This window comes from Lolium rigidum, chromosome 1, assembly GCF_022539505.1.
Source record: "Lolium rigidum isolate FL_2022 chromosome 1, APGP_CSIRO_Lrig_0.1, whole genome shotgun sequence".
Classification (NCBI taxonomy): domain Eukaryota; kingdom Viridiplantae; phylum Streptophyta; class Magnoliopsida; order Poales; family Poaceae; genus Lolium; species Lolium rigidum.
The window spans coordinates 219631430-219655397 of NC_061508.1; the positions used below are offsets into that span (position 1 = coordinate 219631430).

Genomic DNA, 23968 nt, shown 5'->3' on the forward strand with positions numbered 1-23968 from the left:
TGAGAGAGAATGAAAGATATGATAACATAAATGATTTGCAAACTGAAAGACTAAACAATGAAAAAAAACTGAGATGCAAATAATTGGATAAAAACCAGGGTTGTAAGCGTGTTAACATATAACACCATTTGTAGCTATACAAAATCAAATCAGGATCCTCTCTGAAAGACTCCCGGAATATGCCCAACGCACACAAGTGATTTTAATCACTTGCTACAGGGACAACAAGGTTCCAGCAAATTTTAGCAAACCGGAGACAAAGAATTCGACTAATGCAGCTGAGGTAGGACCGGAGGCTATGTCTCCTTTAAAGTAGAATAATCAAGTCAAACGCGAAGTTGCTAATACGAACCAAGTGTATAGTAGGGTGGAGACGCCGCTCCTGAAAAATTCGCCTGATGGGACCAAGACGATGGTAGTGTACAAGGATCCATCAAAGGGGAGTCTTGACAGTGCTACAGAGATTCGCGGGGAAGAGGAGAGTGGCCCCAAAAAGAGATTTAGGGGTAATCCCAAGTGCTACTCCAAACAACTACCTCCAACGCCTTTTTAAAAAAATTAAACCAAGTAAAGTTTGACTAAAATTTTAGAATAATCTCTCAACAAATAAGATATTTTGTAGATATCATACGAAAATATATTTTATTATTTACTCCCTCCGTTCCTTTATATAGTGCCTATAGATTTTCGGCATTTGTTTCAGAATATAAGGTTGTAGCTTAGCTTTTCTTCAATTACCCCTCCCCGTTCATCTCCCAAATCGTTCAGCTCCCAAAATTTGTTATGATAAGTTAGAAAGATATGGATTTACCAAATTTTACGTTGATCTCAAATCGTTCAGCAGGGGGTCTTGTGTAAAAAATACTCTTACGCTAATTTCCGTGCCAAAAAACAATAGGCACTATAGAATGGAACAGAGGGAGTATTTAATAATATTAATTTTGTATTTTGCATGTCAATATTTTTTGGTAAAAGTTTAGTCAAACTTAACATAGTTTGACTTTCTAAAAATAATACTCCATTCGTTTCTTAATATAAGCCATATAGTTTTTGGCATGGAAATTAAAGAACACATATTGAGAGAAAATTACATGAGGTTTCGACGGGATTACCCTTACACATTTGACATGAAAATAGAGAACTTTACATAAGATAAAAAAAATAATGAAATCCCTAAAAAAAATTATATACAAGTGATGTGTCGCAGTAAAGCCTATATTCTAGATTTTTTTCTCGAAAAACAATATGATTTATATTCACAAACGGGGGGGGGGGAGTATAAGTCTTAGACTTTAGGATGGAGGTAATAGTAAACTGCATGGAGATGGATAAATCAACTACTTTCCTCCTCCACAGAGCTTACACTTTTGTTTGCCTTGCCTTATCATCGTAGTGTTAGAGACAGCTTTATCCTTAACATCGTAGAAACATCGCTTCCAGATGCAGGTTTTGTTGAAATATTGGGCCCACATTTGGTGGCCCATAATAGATTTCAGATTTTCCCTATAAATCTCAAAGCCCACTTAGTGGCAGCCTTGTGAGTTTGAGCCCAAGTTGGTGGCAGCTCACTAGGGAGTGGCAAGAGGTGGGAAGTTTAGTCCCACATGGAAAGTTGGGAGGAAGTTAGACCACCTTATAAGGTGGGTTGTTTCACCACTAGTAAGTGAGTGAGAATAGGAGTGCTACACGCGCGCGCTCCTCCTCCTCGCTCGCTCGTCTCGACTCGACACGAACTTTTTGCAGCTCAGGAAAACGAACAGAGTCCTAGACGGACGCGTCACAGTTAGTCGGTTCGGGTCGCTCCCGGATCGTGGGCTATCTGTAACCGACTCGAAACGTTCGTGCGACGTGGGCGTGGCCCACGTTGCCTAGGGTTTCCCGAGCCTATATAATCTCCTGCCCGGCTACCGCAGAAATCATCTGATACACGAGTTAGGGTTTCCACCTCTCTCTGCTTGCGCCGCCACCATAGCCTACTCCATCCCGCGCGCCGACGTGCATCGGCGAACGGGAGAGCAGGTCTCCGGAACCGCTCGTCCTTGCGATCCTGTACGGGAGAGGGCGAATTAGGTTTTGGGAAGCGCTCGCGCGACTGCTCAAGCTCTTCATCACGGGTCGTCTTCCGTCCAAGTCGGGCGGTGCTGCCTACCGTCGTCTACAACGCCATCTACTTCGACCCGTCGTCCCGTCGTCAACAACGTTGTCATCAACAACGTTACTCGCTGCGACATCGTCTGCTACACCACCACCGCCACCTCCACCAGATCGGTACGTGCGACATATCTCGATCTGTTTAGCGATGGATGTTGTACTGTTTGCTCTGCTACTTGTTCATGTTGATCACTGCATCTAGTATGTTCGAGTTTCACATGTTAGTAGTTACCGTCGTCATGCTTAATATTCTGGAATTAATCATGGAAATTGTGCCTAATTATCCAACAATCCAAAAACCTAATTGTAGGCAATTTCCTGAGTTAACAATGGCTGGTTTTGCTGATGCACTGAGGCCGGATAAGTTTACCGGTGTGCACTTTAAGAGATGGCAGTATAAGGCCATGCTCTGGCTTACTCATCTGAAAGTGTTCGAAGTTACTGATGGTTTACCTGAAGGAACTATATCTGACCAAGATCAAGAACAAGTTCAAGGAAAACAATAATCTCTTCGTCGGATGCGTTCTAAGTATTCTTGCCGATCGTCACGTGTGATGTGTACATGCACATAACGGATGGTAAAGAGCTCCGGGATGCACTCGAATGCTAAGTTCGGTGCAACCGATGCGAGCGATGAACTGTACATCATGGAGAGCTTCCATGACATCGGGATGGTTAACAACCGTTACGTAGTCGAACAAGCTCATGAGATACAGTGCATTGCGAAAGAGCTTGAACTCCTTAAGTGTGCCTTACTTGACAAGTTTGTGGCTGGATGCATCATCGCTAAGTTGCCCCCTTCATGGAGGAACTTTGCCACAACTCTCAAACACAAGAGACGAGGAGATATCAGTTGAAAATCTGATAGCATCTCTTGATGTTGAGGAGAAAGCTCGGGCTAAGGATAATACCGAGAAAGGAGAGGGTCGAGTCTAGCGCCAACATGGTGCGGAAGAAACCCTACGAGCAAGAACAAAGGGAATAACAAGCCCTCCTTCAATAAGCCTATGAAGACTACAACCTTCAAGAAGAAGAAGATGATAAACAAAGCAGATCCGAGCTGCTTTACGTGTGGAGAGACTGGCCACTTTTCTAAGGACTGTCCCGGAGAGGGCAGTACCGCAAGAAAAAGGCGAGGCAAGTCAACACGGTGACCGCTAGCAATGCTGATGGGTACGGTAATCTCTTTACTCGTTCTTTCGGTATTTCAATCTCCATGTTGGTGGATTGATACAGGTGCTAATGTTCATGTGTGTGCTGACATATCCATGTTCACTTCTTACCGGGTCGCCCGGGATTCTTCCGTCTTGATGGGGAATGGGTCACATGCTTCGTTCGTGGTGTTGGCACGGTAGATCCGAAGTTCACTTCGGGAAGATCGTGCAGCTGAGGAACGTGCAGCATGTCCCTACTATGAACAAGAATCTCGTTAGCGGCTCCCTTCTATGCAGAGATGGGTTTAAGGTTGTTTTAGAGTCAAATAAAGTAGTTGTTTCCAAGTTTGGACAATTTATTGGTAAAGGCTATGAGTGCGGAGGCTTGTTCCGCTTTTCGCTTTCTGATTTCAGTAATAAGTCCGTGAACCATATTTGTGGCAATGTTAGTGATGATACCGAGTGTTTGGCATTCTCGTTTATGTCACATTAATTTTGGTTTAATGTCTCGGCTATCCAGCTTTAAGTTTAATTCCGAATTTCACCATTGCCAAAGGTTCTAAGTGTCATAGTTGTGTGCAATCAAAGCAACCTCGGAAGCCTCACAAGGCGGCCGAGGAGAGAAACTTGGCACCTCTAGAACTCATACATTCCGATCTATGCGAGATGAATGGTGTGTTGACAAAAGGTGGAAAGAGATATTTCATGACATTGATTGATGATGCGACTAGATTTTGCTATGTGTATTTGTTGCGAACTAAAGATGAAGCTTTAGACTACTTTAAAATTTATAAGGCCGAAGTTGAAAATCAACTAGAGAGAAAGATCAAGCGTCTTAGGTCGGATCGTGGTGGCGAATATTTTCCTAAAATCTTTGATGAATTCTGTGAGGAACATGGCATTATTCATGAGAGGACGCCTCCCTATTCACCCCAATCAAACGGGGTTGCCGAGAGGAAAAACCGCACGCTGACTGACTTGGTGAATTCCATGTTAGCCACTGCTGGTTTATCAAAGGCATGGTGGGGGGAGGCTTTATTGACTTCATGTCATGTCCTGAATAGAGTTCCTAACAAGAATAAAGATAAAACCCCTTACGAGGAGTGGACTGGGAGAAAACCATCACTTTCGTATTTGCGCACATGGGGATGTTTGGCGAAAGTCAATATTCCAATTACTAAGAAGCGCAAACTCGGACCAAAGACAGTGGATTGTATCTTTCTAGGTTATGCTCCGCGGAGTGTAGGATATAGATTTTTAGTAGTTCAATCCGAAGTACCTGATATGCATGTTGATACTATTATGGAATCTCGTGATGCAACATTTTTTGAGAATATGTTTCCTATGAAAGATATGCATAGCATTGCTAGAATTTCTACTGAGATAATTCCTGAGTCTAGTACATCTAATGAGTACTTTGAACAATCACATGAGAATGTTACTGAGAAGGATGACAATGAAGCTCCTAAACGGAGCAAGAGACGAAGGATTGAAAAATCCTTTGGTAATGATTTCATTGTGTACCTTGTGGATGATACTCCCACGTCCATTGCAGAGGCATATGCATCCCCAGATGCAGATGACTGGAAAGAAGCTGTTCATAACGAGATGGACTCGATTCTTTCTAATGGAACTTGGGAGCTATCAGAACGACCCCATGGATGCAAGCCTGTGGGCTGCAAATGGGTGTTCAAGAAGAAGCTAAGACCTGATGGTACTATTGAGAAGTACAAGGCGCGGCTTGTAGCTAAAGGCTACACACAGAGAGAAGGCGAAGATTACTTCGACACCTATTCACCTGTCGCTAGACTTACCACCATTCGAGTACTACCGTCCATGGCTGCCTCCTATGGTCTTATCGTTCATCAAATGGACGTAAAGACAGCTTTTCTTAATGGAGAGTTGGAAGAGGAAATCTATATGGATCAGCCTGATGGGTTCGTAGTAAAAGGTGAAGAAAGAAAGGTGTGCAAGTTGCTGAAATCTTTATATGGCCTGAAACAAGCACCTAAGCAATGGCATGAGAAGTTTGACGAACTTTGACTTACGTAGGCTTTGTTGTCAATGAGGCTGACAAGTGCGTTTACTATCGCCATGGTGGGGGCGAAGGTGTTATACTATGTTTGTATGTGGATGATATTCTGATATTTGGTACAAACATGAAAGTAATACACGAGGTCAAGTCTTTCTTGTCAAAGTGCTTTGATATGAAAGATCTGGGAGAAGCTGATGTGATTCGAACATCAAGCTTATTAAGAACGAGAGTGGGATTACTCTAACACAATCTCATTATGTTGAGAAGATCTTGAGCCGGTTCGGCTATATTGATAGCAAGTCTTCTCCAACACCTTATGATCCCCAGTGTGACGTTACGCAAGAACCGGAGGATTGCCGTAGATCAACTGAGATACTCTCAGATTGTTGGCTCACTCATGTACTTAGCGAGCGCGACTAGACCGGACATCTCTTTTGCTGTTAGCAAGTTGAGTAGGTTCATGTCAAACCCGGGTACCGATCATTGGCATGCACTTGATAGGGTCATGAGCTACCTATGTGGTACAATGAGTTATGGCATTCACTATTCAGGGCACCCAGTTTGTGCTTGAAGGATATAGTGATTCGAATTGGATCTCGGATGTAGCTGATCCGTACGCCACAAGTGGGTATGTATTTACCTTTGGAGGTGGCGCAAGTATCATGGAGATCTTGCAAGCAAACCATATTGACGAGGTCAACTATGGAAGCAGAACTTATCGCTTTAGACACAACCACTCGTTGAATCGGAATGGTTGCGCGAGCTCTTGATGGACTTGCTCGTGGTTGAAAAAACTGTCCCTGCAATCCTTTTGAATTGTGACAATCAAACTGTACTTGTCAAAGTGAACAATTCTAAGGATAACGCGAAGTCATCAAGACAAGTCAAGAGACGTTTGAGTCTGTCAGGAAATTGCGAAACTCCGGAGTAATAACTGTTACATATATTCAAAGAGACAAAAACCTGGCAGATCCCTTTACAAAGGGACTATCACGTAATGTGATAGAAAGTGCATCGAGGGAGATGGGTTTGAGACCCGTTGATGTTATACCATAGTGGTAACCCAACCTTTGTGATCGGAGATCCCGTGAATTAGGACACGGGAAGAACAAACTAGTGGTTTAATTGAGGAGAGTATTATGTAACCCTCTCTATGTGAAGATGCACAACTCTCAATTGCTGTAAGGCAGGTTGGCAACAAGCCTTAATGTGTTTATGTTGGCTATTTTAGCAAAGATGCTGTCCTACAGAGCATTCTTGAAATAACACACATATATGAGTCCGATTGTTAAACGTCGCAGTCTATGAGATTTGGGTGATCTCTAGTAAACTCATGAAGAGACCATGAAGTATGACGCATATGCTTCACCCGCGGGGTAGGCTACTGGCAGCCATGTACTGGTTATGACTTTGAGTGAAACCCTGTTCACGCAAAACTTGCAATTCAAGGCTTAGTCCATTGTTCAAGTGTGAATGGATGTAGCTTAAGGTTCTAAGCGGAAGTTCAACTTAACAGTCTCCGCTGAAACACTGGTATATAAACAAGCAGTGAGTATTGGTAAATCTCTAAATGGGTATTTGAGATCTGGTGGGGGATTGTTGAAATATTGGGCCCACATTTGGTGGCCCATAATAGATTTCAGATTTTCCCTATAAATCTCAAAGCCCACTTAGTGGCAGCCTTGTGAGTTTGAGCCCAAGTTGGTGGCAGCTCACTAGGGAGTGGCAAGAGGTGGGAAGTTTAGTCCCACATGGAAAGTTGGGAGGAAGTTAGACCACCTTATAAGGTGGGTTGTTTCACCACTAGTAAGTGAGTGAGAATAGGAGTGCTACACGCGCGCGCTCCTCCTCCTCGCTCGCTCGTCTCGACTCGACTCGACACGTCACGTCACGACGCGACGCGCCGCGCTCGTGGTGAGTGGATTGAGCCTCGAGCCGAGACTTTCCTTACTTTTGCAGCTCGGAGAAAACGAACGAGTCCTAGACGGACGCGTCACGGTTAGTCGGTTCGGGTCGCTCCCGGATCGTGGGCTATCTGTAACCGACTCGAAACGTTCGTGCGACGTGGGCGTGGCCCACGTTGCCTAGGGTTTCCCGAGCCTATATAATCTCCTGCCCGGCTACCGCAGAAATCATCTGATACACGAGTTAGGGTTTCCACCTCTCTCTGCTTGCGCCGCCACCATAGCCTACTCCATCCCGCGCGCCGACGTGCATCGGCGAACGGGAGAGCAGGTCTCCGGAACCGCTCGTCCTTGCGATCCTGTACGGGAGAGGGCGAATTAGGTTTTTGGGAAGCGCTCTGCGCGACTGCTCAAGCTCTTCATCACGGGTCGTCTTCCGTCCAAGTCGGGCGGTGCTGCCTACCGTCGTCTACAACGCCATCTACTTCGACCCGTCGTCCCCGTCGTCCCCGTCGTCAACAACGTTGTCATCAACAACGTTACTGCTGCGACATCGTCTGCTACACCTCCACCGCCACCTCCACCAGATCGGTACGTGCGACATATCTCGATCTGTTTAGCGATGGATGTTGTACTGTTTGCTCTGCTATCTGTTCATGTTGATCACTGCATCTAGTATGTTCGAGTTTCACATGTTAGTAGTTACTGTCGTCATGCTTAATATTCTGGAATTAATCATGGAAATTGTGCCTAATTATCCAACAGGTTTACCTTTAGTTGTAAGCGTCCATGGGACGCTCACTGTGATTTTTTTAAATAAGTTAACAGAAGTCCACAAAAAGCAAATACATAAAGTTATTTGAGGAAAGCAACTGAAGGAAGGAACGAGGATTTTCTAACGGAGCCGGTAACTACCGGTGTCGCAGGAACCGCTCGTTGCCTCCTCGTGATTCGGGTTTCCTTTTCTGGTATATGGATTTCCTTCTCGGTATAGCTGGTTGCTTGCCCGACCGTATCACGTATGCCTGTACAATACCTTGCGTTGCGAGGCCAACTATAATATCGTGGCCATCCCATGACTCTCTCCATCCATCATTTCATTTATCTCTTCGTCTAAATATCGATCCACAAAAACCTGCCTCGCTGCAGCGGCGAGGGAGCGCCGCCGTTCCGGCTGTGCTACGGGTCTCCGTCTGGAACGACGGCTACAGTGCGAGCAGCCGGAGATGGAGAAGGAGCATTGACGAGGTGCCGGAGTGGTCGAGTTTGGGCGGCGTGAGGGCGCCGACGTTCCGGCCGGGAGGCAGTTGCGGCGCTACAGCGGAGGAACAACGAGCTTGCTTGGCGACGGGCGAGACGACATGCAGACAGCGGTAAGGTAGGCTACTTGCCTGTGGATGAACGAGGAGAGGACGGAGGCGGTGGCGCGGATCCGGGCGAGGTCGCCGACCTGAAACATAGAGTTTGCGTGTAATTTTTTTGACTGCTTCTCGAGCCCTCACGACCGGGATCTGCTCGTCTTCTTCGTTTGGCCCTCTTATCCTTTTTATTTTCCCTGATGTTGTTTGACGTGGTACTTGGTATGAACCAAATTTCAGAAATTAATGAAATATATGTTTAGTTCTTTGATAGCTAAAATCATTCTTGAAACATATCTTGTTCGTTTTATTGGATAAACATATAACAGTGGTGTCTATAATCGAAATGTTGGATTTCTGATACTTAATTAGATTTAGTAGGCATGACACAAAATTCAGTGAATATATGTTTTGTTTTGAACAAGGGTAGGGTGCTAAGCACCCTAAATTTCATTACTCATAGACATTGTACAGATACAAACATTGTTCATGCTGGTAGTAACCTGTTGATTGCTACAGAAATAGGACACGATGATGATGTATGAGTAGGATTGTTGCAAGAGCAAAGAGGCGAGACTCTAGCTAGAGTTTTTGCCTGTTGTGCACACTTATGAGCGAGAACATTCAGAGATCTTTTGATGTGAAATATCCTTGGTCGAAGCATCTGCATTGTTTCTTGAAATTGCACAATCTGTCTTCTAATTTCCCACAAGACATTTGGATCAGCACCTCCATGCGTCTGCACTGCTTTTACTAAACCCAGGTTATCTGTGAAGAAGTAGGGGTCCTGCAAAAGAAGTGAGGAAGCAATGTTTGCTGCAATGAGAAGTCCTTCTCCCTCGGCCTGAATTGGGGAAGTAACTGGAGCTGTCTTGGCTGAAATAAAAACATCTGTTATGTGTTGTCCTTGCTTCCAGGTGATGTGTACTCCGACTCCTGCTTTGTTGGATTGTCCATTTGGTCGCTTCTTCCAAGCTGCATCAACAAAGATTCTTGGGCCAGAGTATAATAGCTCCGGAGGAGTCTCATGATTTTTGTTAGATATAGTAGGAGTATTATGGATTTGTAAGCTATTAAGCAGAGCATGTGTTCTTATGATTACTTGACTAGGCTGTCCATCCAAATTATTGAACATTTTTTCATTTCTCATTTTCCAAAGACACCAGAGGAATGTAAAGATATTTGGTATGTTAACATGAGGGTGATCTAAAGCTAAGAGTTGTAAGACAGTGGTATGAAAATTCTGAGAATTCTGAGTGATTAAGTCCATTCTAAGATACCAGGATGACAGTGAATATATGTGACATGTGCCATACTTCTGTGATGGCAAAATGTTACCGAATCCATACTTAGACCAAATCTTTTCATTTTATTTGAGTTGCTTGCATATATTTGATTCCTGAAACAAGCTTAGATTTACTAGGTATGCCACAAAATTCAGCAAAATATGTGCCATGTGCCATACTTCTGTGATATTTTGTGAAAAAATTGAAACAAACTAAACCTATTTTTATAAAACAATTACTGGAATATGTGTGAACCATAATTGAAGATATTTTGTGAAAAATCTGAAACATACTATACCTATTTTTTAATAAAAATAACTGGAATATGTGTGAACAAAACAAACTGAACATCTTCTATATATATTTTTAAAGAAAAATTAAAATCATGATTTCAAAATATGTACTGGAAACAAACTGAACTTCTTCTATATATATTCTATATCTGGTTGGATTAGCTCGCTTATGTACTGGAATAATTAAAATCATGATGTGAAAAACTGCACATGTTAAAAAAATATTATGAACATTTAGGGTTTTTTCTGGAATGGAGCTGAAACTATTTTGGCGATTTGTCAAATTTGAATGAAACAATGTGCAAGTGTCTAAGATATTTCATTGGAATATGTATGTACTTATTTTCAATCTAAATCTATCTAAAAGTTATAGTAACAAAAACATGACTTTACTTACTATCAGAAATTCATTCGGAAAGATTGTACTGTAAGAATTATTGCAAACTAGAGACGGATGCACTCACTGCTGGGTGAGGGGTGGCGAGATTGTCTCGTTTATCACAGGCAATGGAGGGCGATTATTATTGCAACTGAATCAACAACGTGTGTGGGTCCGAGATGTGAAGAAAAAACTGACTGGGTCAAAACGTGGTGGGTCCAGGTATAGCACAAAACGCATCAAAGCTGAAAAAGGAGCCAATACAAGGAAATACCTAGTGAGTAACGGAGGAGGTGGCAGCTCCCGATTGGTTCACGGAGGTCCGGTAGTTACCGGTTCGGCTATAAAAGCTTTTGCCCTGAAGAAAGCCATAAGAGCAATTCCAATAGTATAGCCAACTGTTGGCTATAACAAGATGTCATATCATTTGTAGTCATCATATAGCTAACATGTACAATAGTTGGCTATAAGAATGTAGCTTTATTAATATATGCCACTTTCACTCTCAAGGTCTAGAGCACGCAGAGCTATTGCATAGTACCCCCTCCTTCTCTTCTCTCTCCTCCAACTCATCTAAAATATATTATTTAATGTCTTATAGTCAGCTGACTGGACTCTATTGTACTTGCTCTAAGCTCAAAAGAAAACTACAGTATATCTAAAATTTGCTATCCAAACAACTATGCCATGATATGATTTTCTCTTGGCTTTGTGGACTGGAAGGGCAACGCTCATTCCTGATGCATTTATGGTATCTGATCTGACGACCTATTGACCTGTAGAAGTGTAGATACACTTGCGGTACAACGAGAACCAAATTTCTTCAGCTGGATCTGGCAGCGGTAACAAATCCCCTATTCATATTCCGACTACCTCTCTGACCCGGACTGTCGCGGAGAAGCAGAGCTACCTCCATCCATAAATCCAATTCATCGATCTTGATGTACGTCCGGCCGGCCCGGAGATCGATGGGGATCATCAGCTCTGATCAGACCTGCCCTGGTGGCCTGCGGTACCCCCCGGCCGATGCCGATGCCGGTGCCGATCGAGATCGTCCCGCGAGCTGCCTTCTCCGCATCACTGCCATCATCGACAGCCGGACCAACGCATCCACCGCCTTCTGCGATACCGACGACGTACACAATGCCTCGAAAATCCAGATCACCTTCGTCGTCGCCGACCCTCCTCAGGTCTCCTACTTCTGCGCCTACTGCACCGGATCTATCTTCACCGAGAAGCCTACCATCGTCCACACGGAGGGCAATCTCGCCCTCCTCTACACCAGCGTTTCGAAGCCGAACTGCTACGGGCTCGACCGTTACGCCTTCTACGTCTACCACGCCAATGGCGGCTCCGGCGGAGAGCCGTCCCTCACGATGCTCCCGCAGCCCAGCGGCCGCCGCATCGTCGAACGGTCTCGGATCGGACTCCTCCCCGGAGGCGGAGGCACCCGCGACTACCATGTCGCCGCATTCTTGAATGCCTCGGGGTCGGGGCCGCTGCAGTACGAGCTCTACGTCTACAGCTCCAAGACGCGAGCTTGGACTGTTAAGAAGCCCGTCCTAATTTTGGACGAGCAGCAGCAGCGGCAGGCAGGAGAGTTTCGCCACATCACGGCGGAGGTGATCACCGTCGGCGGAGACTACGGCACCATGGGCTTCGTAGACCATACACGGGGAATCCTCTTCTGCAACGTGCTTCAGGGCGATTGCCCTCATCTCCACTATGTGCCTTTGCCGACGCCGCTCCATCACAGCAGGCTCGACCCCCACGATGCATGGCGCGTCTCCAACATCGCCGTCGACACCAAAGGCGGCCGCATCAGGTTTGTTGAGATGTGCCCTCGTGGGAAGACTCATGGTTGGCGGGCCGTCACCTGGAGTAGGAGTGCTGCTAATTACCACGAGGGTTGGAGGCAGGAGTGCGACCTTCTTCCTTCCCAGCTGCTCTCCGGCGACCTGCCCGAGCAGCTGCCCCTGCCCAGGGAGTCGTGCTCGGATAACCGCGGAGGACCTCCCCCGCTCCCGCTGACCACCCGGGACATCGAGAGGATGTACACCGAATTTCCCACCTTGAGCTTGCACGAGGACAACACCATGTATCTGATGATCAGTCGCCATATTGGCGCACGGAACTGGTGGGTGATTGCTGTCGATACGGCCAACATGACTCTGCAAGACGTTGCTTACTACCGCCCAGAAAATTGCAGATTAATATTTCGCCATAGCAACATCTCCAACCACCTCAACATGGGCGCTTCTCCAGCTGCAAGAAAACGGCCTGGGGTGGAGGTGCTGGAGTCGTCTTGCAGGAAGAAATTTATCTTATCTGTGGTGGATGATATGGTGTCACCCTCGGTTGGCCAACAAGAGCAGCACCATGATGCTGGAACTATCAATGGAGCTCAGTATGGGGATGATATGGACTTGGACATGACTACATTGTTGATCGAGCACTAGATATATGGTGGGTCTTCTTGTAATATGGCAACTTCTCCTTTTATGACAGACTGTCTCAGATTTGCCAGACTAGTATTCACAAGGCAGGGCGGGTGTTACATGAGACAATGTGTAGCTCTTGTTCAAAATCTAGCAGGCTTTTTACCGCAAAAAAAAATGTAGCAGGCTTTTCAGCGCATCTTTTAACAGTCAATTTTAATCAGCTCCAGGTTTGCAAGGTGCCTTTTCTGGCCAATATGTGTGTGTTCTTTTGCATATTATACTTTGCCCATTTTCTTAAAACCTGGTTTTGTCCATTTGCTATCTTAACAATGGATTGGCTGGCTGGTACAGAGAGATAAATTATATTTTGGGCTGTTCAGTGCTGGCTTATTATGTTTTAGTACCTGTTGCTGGATCAAAGAGAGGAGCTAATTGCGTTTGATTGTTTAGGCATCAGTGAACCTCCTTAGACTGGTTGATGTAACTGTAGCCGATCCAAGATTCTGAGGGTTATATGGTTTACTTGAGAGATGTCGCTATCTTTAGAGAGAATTGTATCAACTTTGAAAAATGTTGACATTCCCCTACCCCTAGCCTAATTGTATCTACCACGGCTATTCCCTTTAATCGTCCTGCTGGAACATGTGTAAGTTTAATTGATGCTTCCTAGGGAGTAGTTTATAGAGGCTGTCTATAAAAAGTTCTTTCAGGTTTATTGTTTTCTGCACTTGGTACGGTGTGATGTGCATGCTAACTTGCTAAGTGAAAAAAGAGATGGACTGCCATACAAAGATATTTCTTTTATACTACATTTAGCTTTTCTAAAAAGGCTTATATTTCAATACAGAGGTAATACTAATATGACATCAAAATAGAACAAAAATACAAGAGATAATTTATGGCTAAAACAATAAAGTTAGACGTAATTGGACTAGCCAAAACACACTTTAAAAAAGAAATAACAAGCCCAGAAGGTACATAGGAATGAGATAAGTTGAGCTAGTGAGAGATGGACCTATCACCAAATTGCAGAGTATGGAATGCTCTTTGCTGCATAAATCTGCCATTTATGGCCAGAGACACTAAAAGTGAACAGCATTCACAACACAGACGCAGGTACCACTAAAAACGGGACATCATTCATGACACTGACACGAGTAAAACGAAAGGAGGAGATGAGAAGGCACTAAAACTGGACAGCATTCACGACAACACGACACAAGCAAAACGAAAGGAGACAAGGAAGAAAATAAAAGACACAGAAGCAGGAAACCCCGAACAAGAACTTTGAAACTATTGGATATTGAAACTATAACCTAAATGGTAGTGAAACAAAGCCTATGATGTTGTACAACTGAAGCAGCAGCCCACTTTGACTCCAACCAACCACCCTTTTTCCCTCCTCACCTCCACATTTGACTCCAACCAACTGCTGCTCCAAACTAGTAAACTGCACGGAGATGGATAAATCAACTGCTTTCCTCCACAGGGCTTACGCTTTTCTTCGCCTTGCTTTCTTCAGCCTTGACGGTAGCTGTCTGTGCATCACCCGCTGAGATGGCACCCTCAGCTCTCAGTTTGTTGTCACTTTTCTCAGTTTCCTTCAGCTGGACGGTCCGAGAAAATTTGTCAGAGATAAGAGCAATAGAATCTCCCATGACCTTAGCGTCTGTTGGCTTCAGGGGCTCTGTGCTGCCCGGCTGCTGCTGACGCCTATTTTCCTTCAAGGCTTTCTCGCGTTGCTCATAGAAGTCGAAGTCCTCCACGATGGTTGTCTCTGCCTCATGATTCTTGAAGATGGTTAACATCTGGAGACCATACTCCAGCTTCACCTGCATAAGTTGTTCATTGGGTTAGCATATCATCTTTTATTTTTTGAAAATGTTCTCCATAAAGCTCATAATTTTTTACCTCCTGGGTGTCTCTGCTGTTTGTTACAGGTTTGTTATCATTGTTCTCAAGAGTGATGTGCCGCAGTAAATTGTTCGGAACATCCTTGACAATGTGCCACTTCACAGGAAACTGGCCACTCCACTTGTCTTGCTGCCAATAATCAACACTTCTGTCAAAGTCAACAGGTCCAATCATCTCAGCCACACCGCAGAACTGACCACTCCCATTAACCTATAAAAGAAGTTATGGATGAAATTCCACATCTCTACCGACACAAATCCTAAATTGAAAACATGCTTACAGTAGATCCAGTGCACCATTTTTTTCCCATTCTTATGTGGAAATAAACTACCCCCTCCGTCCGGAAATAAGTAACTCAGATTTGTCTACATTCACATGTATCTAGACGCGTTTTAGTGTGCAGATACATGCGAATCTAAACAAATCCAAGTCAATTATTTCTGGCAGGAGGAAATATAAAAGGAAAATTAGCCTTACCGAGAAAAACAAGAAAATAGGGCAATGGTCTTCTTTATCTTTGGCCGCACGATAAGCTGAATCCAGCTTTCTATTCCCGCTAGCTGTGCTGGCCCAAACATTGTACTTAATGCTCCTATGTACATGGTCCTCCGTGTATGATTTAATTACAAAGAATTTCGCATCCTTGTACTCAGTGACAAAATCAGGACGGTTGTACAGTTCACTATCAACCAATGGAGTGGGTTTCTCGCTTTTGTCCTCCACTGAAGAATTTTCCGTGTCTTGTTTCTTTGGTTTTGCAGCACGTGGGCCACGGTTTTGCTCATTCAGAAACTCCAGAGAACCATTCTGGATACCAAATGGCACCCTTTGTTGACTGGAGCTATAATCAAAATTATTATATCTGCGACCAGCAGAACTCCAATTTGGAGTAGCGCCTCCATATTTACCAGTTTGTTGGCGTGGCTTGTAGGATCCAGAACCATACATTGATCCATGCTGCTGCAATAACATGCCTTGTCAGTACTGAACATTTAGGGGCACAATAAACCAAATAAACAGCAAATTTGAGTTCCAAAAGTAACTGCTCCATTTATACTGAACTGCACGTGTCCAGGGAGTCTTTGCAAATAGTCCAAGTTGCATGACAACATACCATTCCAGAAGCCAGTGGTACATTCCCTTGCCCATAGAGTCCTGGAGCATTGCTCGGTTGCGTTGCTCCTGCGAAAGAAATCCATAATTAGTTTGGCATGGCTCTGACCAATCTACGACAACACACATAACTTGCAATCATCATATCTTTTCCTGGAATAATACAGGAGACTGAAAGGAACAAAAGTTACCTCTGTTGTATGACCCAAATGGTTGGTGGTACGCGGCTGTTGGTGAATACAAAAGGCCATCAGGAAGGAAGTATTCTTGCTGAAGCATAGGGTCTCCTTGAGACATTCCAGTACCGGAATTTGAGTATCCCATACTAGGAGAAGCCGGAGGCTGGTAGTAAGGAGTTGAGAAGGGGAAGTGCATTGGGGAGTAGGACTGGCCATCTCCAACATTTGAAACAGGAGAATAAGCTCCATACATCATTTGGGGGTTGTTCGCATACCCAGGAGATAGCATGACTGACTGGTTACCATCGTAGAACTGCATCAGTGAAAACGCTTAGTACTTGATTAAGGGAAGTGAAACAAGTTTGATAGGCAGCTACTTACAGGCGACGCAGAATGGAGTCCTTCCATACTCACATAATAGGGATACTCTTCCCACTGCCCTGAAGGATTCATGTATCCTAGAGAAGAACAAAAGAACATTCAAATCAAAAACATAATTTCACGAAAAGGAGATGCCAAATAAGGTATAATCAGCCCTCGTAAGAAGCCCAAGATATAGCACTTCAACATCACTTAATACTGTTAATGAACAAAGATGACCAATGAAACAAAAATCAATCATATAAACAGTAAACAGAAAAATATATAGGGCAAGAATGCAAACTTGACCTATTAGTGTTGTGGATATATATTCTCCCTGTGCAATGTGCAATAATGCATACATCAGCATTATTAATACCCAGAGAAAACAATGGCAAACTAACCTCCAGAATAGACTGCCTGTGGCTGTGGTGCATACACATTGGGCTGGTAGACATAAGGCTGTTCTCCAGCTTTTCCCAAAAAACTAGCCTTCTCCTGTGCACCTTTTGGCGACTTTAGGGAGGTAGAGCCACGCGCAGTGGTAGCACTTGTTTTCTCAGCTGTAATAGAATTAATCTGATGCAACAGAAATCAACGGTCAGTAATATTCTATGTTTGCACAGGACAGGAGAAAATAAAACTGTGCAGCACATTACCTGCTCTTTGGTATTTACACTCTTCGAAGGGTTATTATCAACTACAATTTCTGATTGCAGCGGAATTGCGCAATCTACAAAAAGAAAAGGATGGTGTAAGCTGACAAAGGGAACTGCAGAAAGTGTTACTACGGTACGTACTGAAACTTTTAAAAAAGACAGGTATCGCATACTGTTACTGTGTCGTATAAGCCAGGGAATTACACAAGGACTATGCTAAAGGTCTCTTCGATTCACAGGTTTCGCAAGGAACAGATCAATTCCTTCAAGAATCGAGCAAAAAAAATCTACTTATCAAGCAAACTTAGTCAAATTTCAGTCAGGCTTCAAAAGCTCGATTGACCCATGGCAACAGGTATCCTGTTAGCACCAGTACATGCTGTTGCCGGCCAATTTCATCATACAATCTCTTGCTTCTCGTTTGCTTGTCACGAGCGATACCCAGAGACTAACACGTATATGCCTTAATTCAGCTATCCTAACAAAGAAAGCACGGCGCAGGCAGCAATTCAGCAGAATACAACTGCTACTGGACAAAATCCTTTCTTGCAGCGGCACGTGCGAGGCCCAGACGTGGAAATTCTAGGGGGGGGAAACCGCGCTTGCTGTTTTAGGGTTGCAGCATGTGCAATTACCACGGCTAGGTCTGGAGCAGGAGAAAGCAGCAGGCGGACGGGAGCGTAAATTCGGGCCCAGTAGGTGGCGGCGAGGGAAGCAAGGGGACGAATTGGAGCTGCTGAAGCAAGGGCGGGGCTTACCGACGAATCCGGACGGATCTCCTCCGGTGGACGCCATGTTCCGGCCGGCGGGGCGAGGAGGAGGAGGGGAGCGCGGAGCGGGGAGGAGGTAGGGGCGGCGTAGGTGCGTGCTCCGGCTGGGGGAGACGCGGAGGCCGGCGGCGGTCGGCGAGGACGGGCCCCGTCGGGTTTGACGGTGGTGCGTACGCGAGCGCGAGGCGAAGAGGAGGCAAGGAGGAGGAGGAGGAGAGGTCCACTCACGCTAATCATCGCGGGCTTTAAAACCGGACCGGTGCCGGCTCGCTCGGTCCACCCGCCCGCCCGCCCATCCGGTCCGGCTTCTAAAAGTTTTAACCCAACTCCATCGCATGTTTTACCTCCAATCCAACTCTCAAAAGTACATCTAAAAACTCTCTCAAAAGCAGCAACTCTTCTTGTTCCAGTTTGGGACATGATCAAGTTTTCAGAAATTCTATGAAGAAAAAGTTCGTGTCGAATTAGAACTCCTCCTTAAGCTCTCGTGAGGCTCGTGTTGAAGGCGTTGATTGCCCTCTCCTTTGAGATGTATTTCACGGTGTTCTTCAAGATGGTCCATGGTTGGATCTATGAGTGTATCGACTGGTTTGATCTCTACATGCATGCTCGTAGCTCATCGATGGAGGCGGATCGTTTTTAGGTAGCCTGGAAGTTTCGGATGAAACTATAGACCAGGTCATCCCAGCTGCTAATCTATTCCACGGGCAATCTTTTGAGCCAACCTCATGTAGAAACTATCAGCTACAACTGTAACTTTTGCATGGCGGTGGTTTTTTGTGCCTCCTTGACATCGTACCGCTGTCAAGTAGTAGTCCTCTAGCCAAGTTGTTGGCTCTTGGAGCCCGTCGTACTTGGGGGTGTCCACGGGCAGCTTGAAGCTTTTCAGCATCAGGGTCCGATGGACGGGGCAGCTAAAACAGCTCGTGCCACACGCCTCGACGTTGGAGTCGACGTCGGGAGACTCGTGGTTAGAGCGCTCTGCGGAAGATCTGTCGACCTTGCGTTGCGTGATGTCATTGTAGGTGTCGTAGTCGCGTGATCCTTGTCCTCGCGGTCGCGGGAGGCGTAGCTAGTTGTCGCCTCGTGGAGGAGAGTGATCTGATCGTCGCGGTACCATCGCCTTCTCCGCGCTTGGCTTCCCATTTGGTGTGAGAGCCGCTCCTATCAGGCCTAGGTCAGCGATGGTTGATCGAAGGGTCGCTCGGGGATCTTTTTGTGGAGGTTGGTTGGATAACAACTATGTGGTAGTCGCGATGAGGGAGCCTTGTGGCGTCTTGGATATTTTACATCCCGAGCCTATCGCCCTTGGGCAGGTGTTGAAGCCAAGAGCGTCGTTTGGGCATCCTACCCGAAGTGTTATGCTTTGACGTGGAGGAGTTGAGCGAGGACAACTATGCTCGTCGTTCACTTGATGCATCAGCTAATTGATTGCGCATTTCGAATTCTACTTGCAGCTTTATCATGTGTGAATGCTCCTGTTCAAGGATCTTACGACTTTCTTTGCCTTGCCCTAGGCTTCTGGAGGGATGGTGACGGTGGTCCGGTCGGCCGTTTCGGGGGTTTCATCATCGATTTTTGTCGCAGGGTCAATGACCGCACACTAGAAACGTGTCGGGTATGCGCTGATGCTGCACCTCCCATTGTTTGTGAAGGCATCGGTGTGATCCCAGATGAGGTCATTTGGACCCGCCACATGGTAGGTGTCGCAGTCGACGCAGTAGATTGAAGTTGGAGTAGATTCCGGCTCGCTGGAGGATTCGACGAAAGATGGCAATGAGGGCGCCATGGCGGTCGGTGGCGAGGTCAACTCCACCAGAGTTGAATGGATCGGATCCGGGAGGTGAAGGATGCCCACCGTGTTGATGTGGAAACGTTGATCTCCAAGCTCTAGATCACTCCCTCATGGAAGGATTTGAGGCCAAGCCGAGGCCGGCGGGTGCGGGATGAACGCGAGGGAGCAGAAGTAGATCTACTCCCCGGAATCTGGCGAGCCGCAGTCCGTTGAGGTTGGAGCGACCGAAGCCGTGACTCCATCGCACAAATTTCCCATACACGACACCAATTGACGCAGGGTCTCCATGGTAATGCCCATGGTTTCTGGACTTGAACTTCAAGGAAGAAGGCGCGCTGGCGAATTCGTCGGCTGAGAAGCAAAGGGAAGACACGATTTACCCAGGTTCAGGTCCCTGGAGGATAAAACCCTACTTCATGGTTGTATGTTCTTGATTGATGATGATGATTATAAAGTCGATGTGATTGCTATGGTGTTCTAGTTTCTAGATTGATCGTTCTCCCCGATGACCCCTCCTAGCCTTTATATAGGAGGCTAGGTCTCATGTATCGTTTCCGAGTCGGTTACAAGTTAGAGATAAACTCTAGGGTTCCTTATCTTGGGCGTGTTCTTGTTCCACACGCCAGGATATTGGGCCTTGAACGCTTGCTAAATCATTTTGGGCTTCTTGGTCCTTAGCAGGTCATCAGGTGGGCCTCCTGTTACGCCGCACCAGGTATGCCAATGATGGGCACCCGAAGGGTCGTGCCCACGTCAATAAGAACAAGAACAAGAAGAAAATGTCCATCATCATGATAAACAAACTATAAAAGTTAGAAAGGTAGAATCTCTAAGAAACATAACATAGAAGTCTAAAAATTAGCATTAGAGGTACTTGAAGACTAGGAAATCCTAATTGGTGAATCTTAACATTAATCCAACAATCTTAATCAAGCCATTAAGAAAATCATCTCCTTTATTCAATCTTTCTCAATGAGTATAATTATTACTTAATGATGAGAGAAATTAAGTTGATGAAATACTCTATTCCGAACTAGGGCATATATCTATATCGTGCCATAGTTACTTAGATAATGAGGCGACTCTATGTCTCCACATCTATCTTGTGATCAACCAAATGAATACTCATCTAGCTAATTGTAAGCAAACCTATCTTGTTAGACACAATACCGTAAACTCAAGAATTTTGTTGAGATGAATAATACCTCACACTTTTGTTTATCCATTCTATGAGTAATCCTAAGGTGATAATCCAATCTCTAGAATATTTCCCAACACTACACTGGAGGACAACACTTCAGGTGAAGTAAACCTAAGGCAAGGAAAGCTTATTCATTTAGCTTATGACAATAGGATTGATATATATCCAATTCGGTCCATACTTATGTTTGCACACTTTCAAGTGTACCTGAAACCTAGAGAAATTAAAAAGATTCCAAATTTACTTGAGAAATAAATTTCCATATGAAGGTTTCAGTATCTTTGAATTTTCAAAATATCAAACCTTGTCAAATGTCGCAATGACTAAGGTCACATATTTTCATATGTGACCAAACCACATACCTCTCTTATGAACAAATCATAAGTATGAATTTCATAGAAATAATCTACCTTTTAAATTATTTATCAGATATCTTAACTAAATTTGGAGTTATGTGATACGTCTCAAACGTATCTATAATTTTTTATGCTCCATGCTTGTTTTACACCAATTTATATAGGGATTTCTATTTCCGTGCCCCTGGTTCGTTAATTGTACTCAGTTTTCCTCAGCCCCTTAGTTTTTCCTCAGTTTTCCCCTCCCTCTAGTTTGAAACCCGTCGCAGACGCTCAGACGGGAGGGTTGCCGTCTGGTCAGAGGCCTTCACCGTTACCGGTGACGGCTAGGGAGCCGCATTGGTGTTGAATTGACCGTTTCTTTCGAACTGTGTTGATCGTTGACCGGAGGAGCTCACCCAAAGCTTTCCACTCCGCCCGAGACTGGAGGAGCTCACACACCGCCCCTCCGCCGCCACGTCGTCCTGCCCTCCTACCTTATGGCGTCGTCCGCCGCCGAGCCGCCCCCGCCCCCACCACCACCCCCGGGAGGCGGAGAGGGCTCCGCCTCCCCCCCATCTAGATCTACCCCTTTCGCGGGGTTTGTATGTCCATCCGATGTGCCAACTGTTCGCGTCGGCCCGCGGAGAAGATTGGGAATCGGAGGGATTTAACGCATGGATTCCATCCGGGTAAGCATCGTCCGCCTATGTGAATTAACAAGTAGGCAGTTTTTGAGCGCCAATCGTTGTTGCTCAACTAACTGCGTTGCTTTTCGAATAGGATTGATCCAGACGCCGGCTTTTCGGCCGGTGGTTAGGCTGGATTCTAGCTTTACACGTGATTCTAAACGCAATAAGAATGGGTTTTACTTCCCTGCGGTGGTTGCAACCACCATCTCGTTGAGGAATTTGAAAGCTAACATCTGCGCTCGGCATGAGCTGGAGCTCTGACGACGCAGTTCATTTCGAATATTTGCACAACAAGGAGGGAAGATTTGTTCCACTAGTTTCCGATGACGATCTGGGAATTCTTTTTGCTTTGAATGCTTCTTGCCGGTTCGGGAAAATTCGTATCCATGTGGACAGGGGCCGGGCATCATCTCTCTCTGGTGCTGGGGCATCATCAGGTGGTCGGGCATCATGTCTCTCTACTGTTGTTGCCTCTTCTAACAGTGTGCGCCGCGGCGCTCCTTGTAGGTCCACAGCAGCACCATCTGTCCCCAGTGCTAGTGGTAGCCAGATCGTTCGTACGGTCGATGTGGAGGACGATGCAGACATTGAGGATCGGTCTCCTCAAGATGATGAGGATGAGTTGATGTTTCCTGAATTGGTAGATCGATGCAAGAAGCGTGCAATGGAGGATCAATACATGGAAGATATTGCTTTTGGTGCCGCATTTGATGACACCGATGATGAAGAGAAGAATGAGAATGATGACAGCCTCGTTTTAGCCGATTACGAAGGTGAAGACTTGCCAACAATTGAGTGGAACAAGGAGGATCCCCAGCTTGCGTGAAGGCACCGTGTTTCAAACGATGATGGACTGCCGTAATGCAATTACTACATATCACATTCTCACTAAGAATAATTATGAGGTTATTAAAAGTGAGCCAGGTAGGTTCACAATTAAATGCCCATACCTGAGGTGTAGGTTTAGGCTGCATGCATCCACAATGCGCGAAGCGGCTTGGTTCGGGTACTACGCCAACCAGCTTGTGTATTTAGATCACGGTGTAAAATTTGTTATCTATTACCGACATCCCTTATCATTATGTTTCGGATAAAGAAGAATAAGGAGATCCATAGGTGTCCACCTCTAGGTGGAGAGCCGTAGCTGAAAACAAAGCTAGCGAAGACTAGGTGGTTGGCGGATATAATCCTAGATTGGCTGAGAGAAAATCCTTCACTTGGTCCAACAAAGACTCGTAAAAAGGTGGTTGAGAAGTATAAAATGAAAGTACCTTACATGAGGATGTTCTATGCAAAGGAAATGGCTCTTGACAAGATCAATGGTCCATGGAATGAAAGCTTTCAGTTGCTTTACACTTTCAAAGCTGAAGTGGAGATGGCTAGTCCAGGAAGTGTTGTAGCGATAGACAAGCATACGGCTTCCCTACAAATTGAAAAGCGGGAAGGTAATGCACAAGGAATGTTTTAGAAGGGCTTTTGTTTATTTCAAAGCTTGTTGGAAAGGCTTTTTGGACGGTTGCGGTGCCTTATTTGGCCGTGGATGCATCAGCTCTTCATGGCAGGTTTAAAGGACAGCTAGTTGTCTGCTATCGCAGCTTGATGGACATAATTGGATGTTCCCTGTTGCTTATGGGGTTTTGGAGGTTGAGTCACAGGAAAGTTGGACTTGGTTTCGCAGAATTTGCGCGACCTTATAGGTCATCCACCAGGACTTGTTATCCACACGGACGCTTGCAAAGGTTTGGAGACTCGCGGTAGAAGCAGTATTCCCTGGAGTGGAGCATAGGGAATGTATGCGACACTTGGTACAGAATTTTACAAAGAAATTCAAGGGTAAAGTTTTTACTGACAACCTATGGCCAGCTTTATACACATGCAGCTCTAGGAAGCATCTATTTCATTTGGATGTGTTGTATAAACAAAAACCTGGGTTGAAGGAGTACTTGGAT

The 23968-nt window shown here is 45.3% G+C and overlaps 1 protein-coding gene across 2 annotated transcripts; it reads right to left on the reverse strand.

The window, feature by feature from the left end:
- Nucleotides 1–14027: 14027 nt before the first annotated feature.
- Nucleotides 14028–18169, reverse strand: LOC124690312 (YTH domain-containing protein ECT1-like). Of its 2 annotated transcripts, none has more exons than XM_047223711.1 (9): nt 17985–18169; nt 17227–17300; nt 16972–17146; nt 16589–16665; nt 16220–16520; nt 16030–16097; nt 15393–15875; nt 14913–15125; nt 14028–14833 (listed from the first exon to the last, which is right to left on the reverse strand). In XM_047223711.1, the coding sequence occupies exons 1-9, from the start codon at nt 18019–18021 to the stop codon at nt 14471–14473; spliced, it is 1791 nt and encodes a 596-aa protein (XP_047079667.1). In that variant the 5' UTR covers nt 18022–18169; the 3' UTR covers nt 14028–14470. The 2 variants fall into 2 exon arrangements, with proteins under 2 accessions (XP_047079667.1, XP_047079673.1); XM_047223717.1 differs by having other exon boundaries at nt 15393–15872; nt 17985–18139.
- Between the last annotated feature and the right edge of the window lie 5799 nt (nt 18170–23968).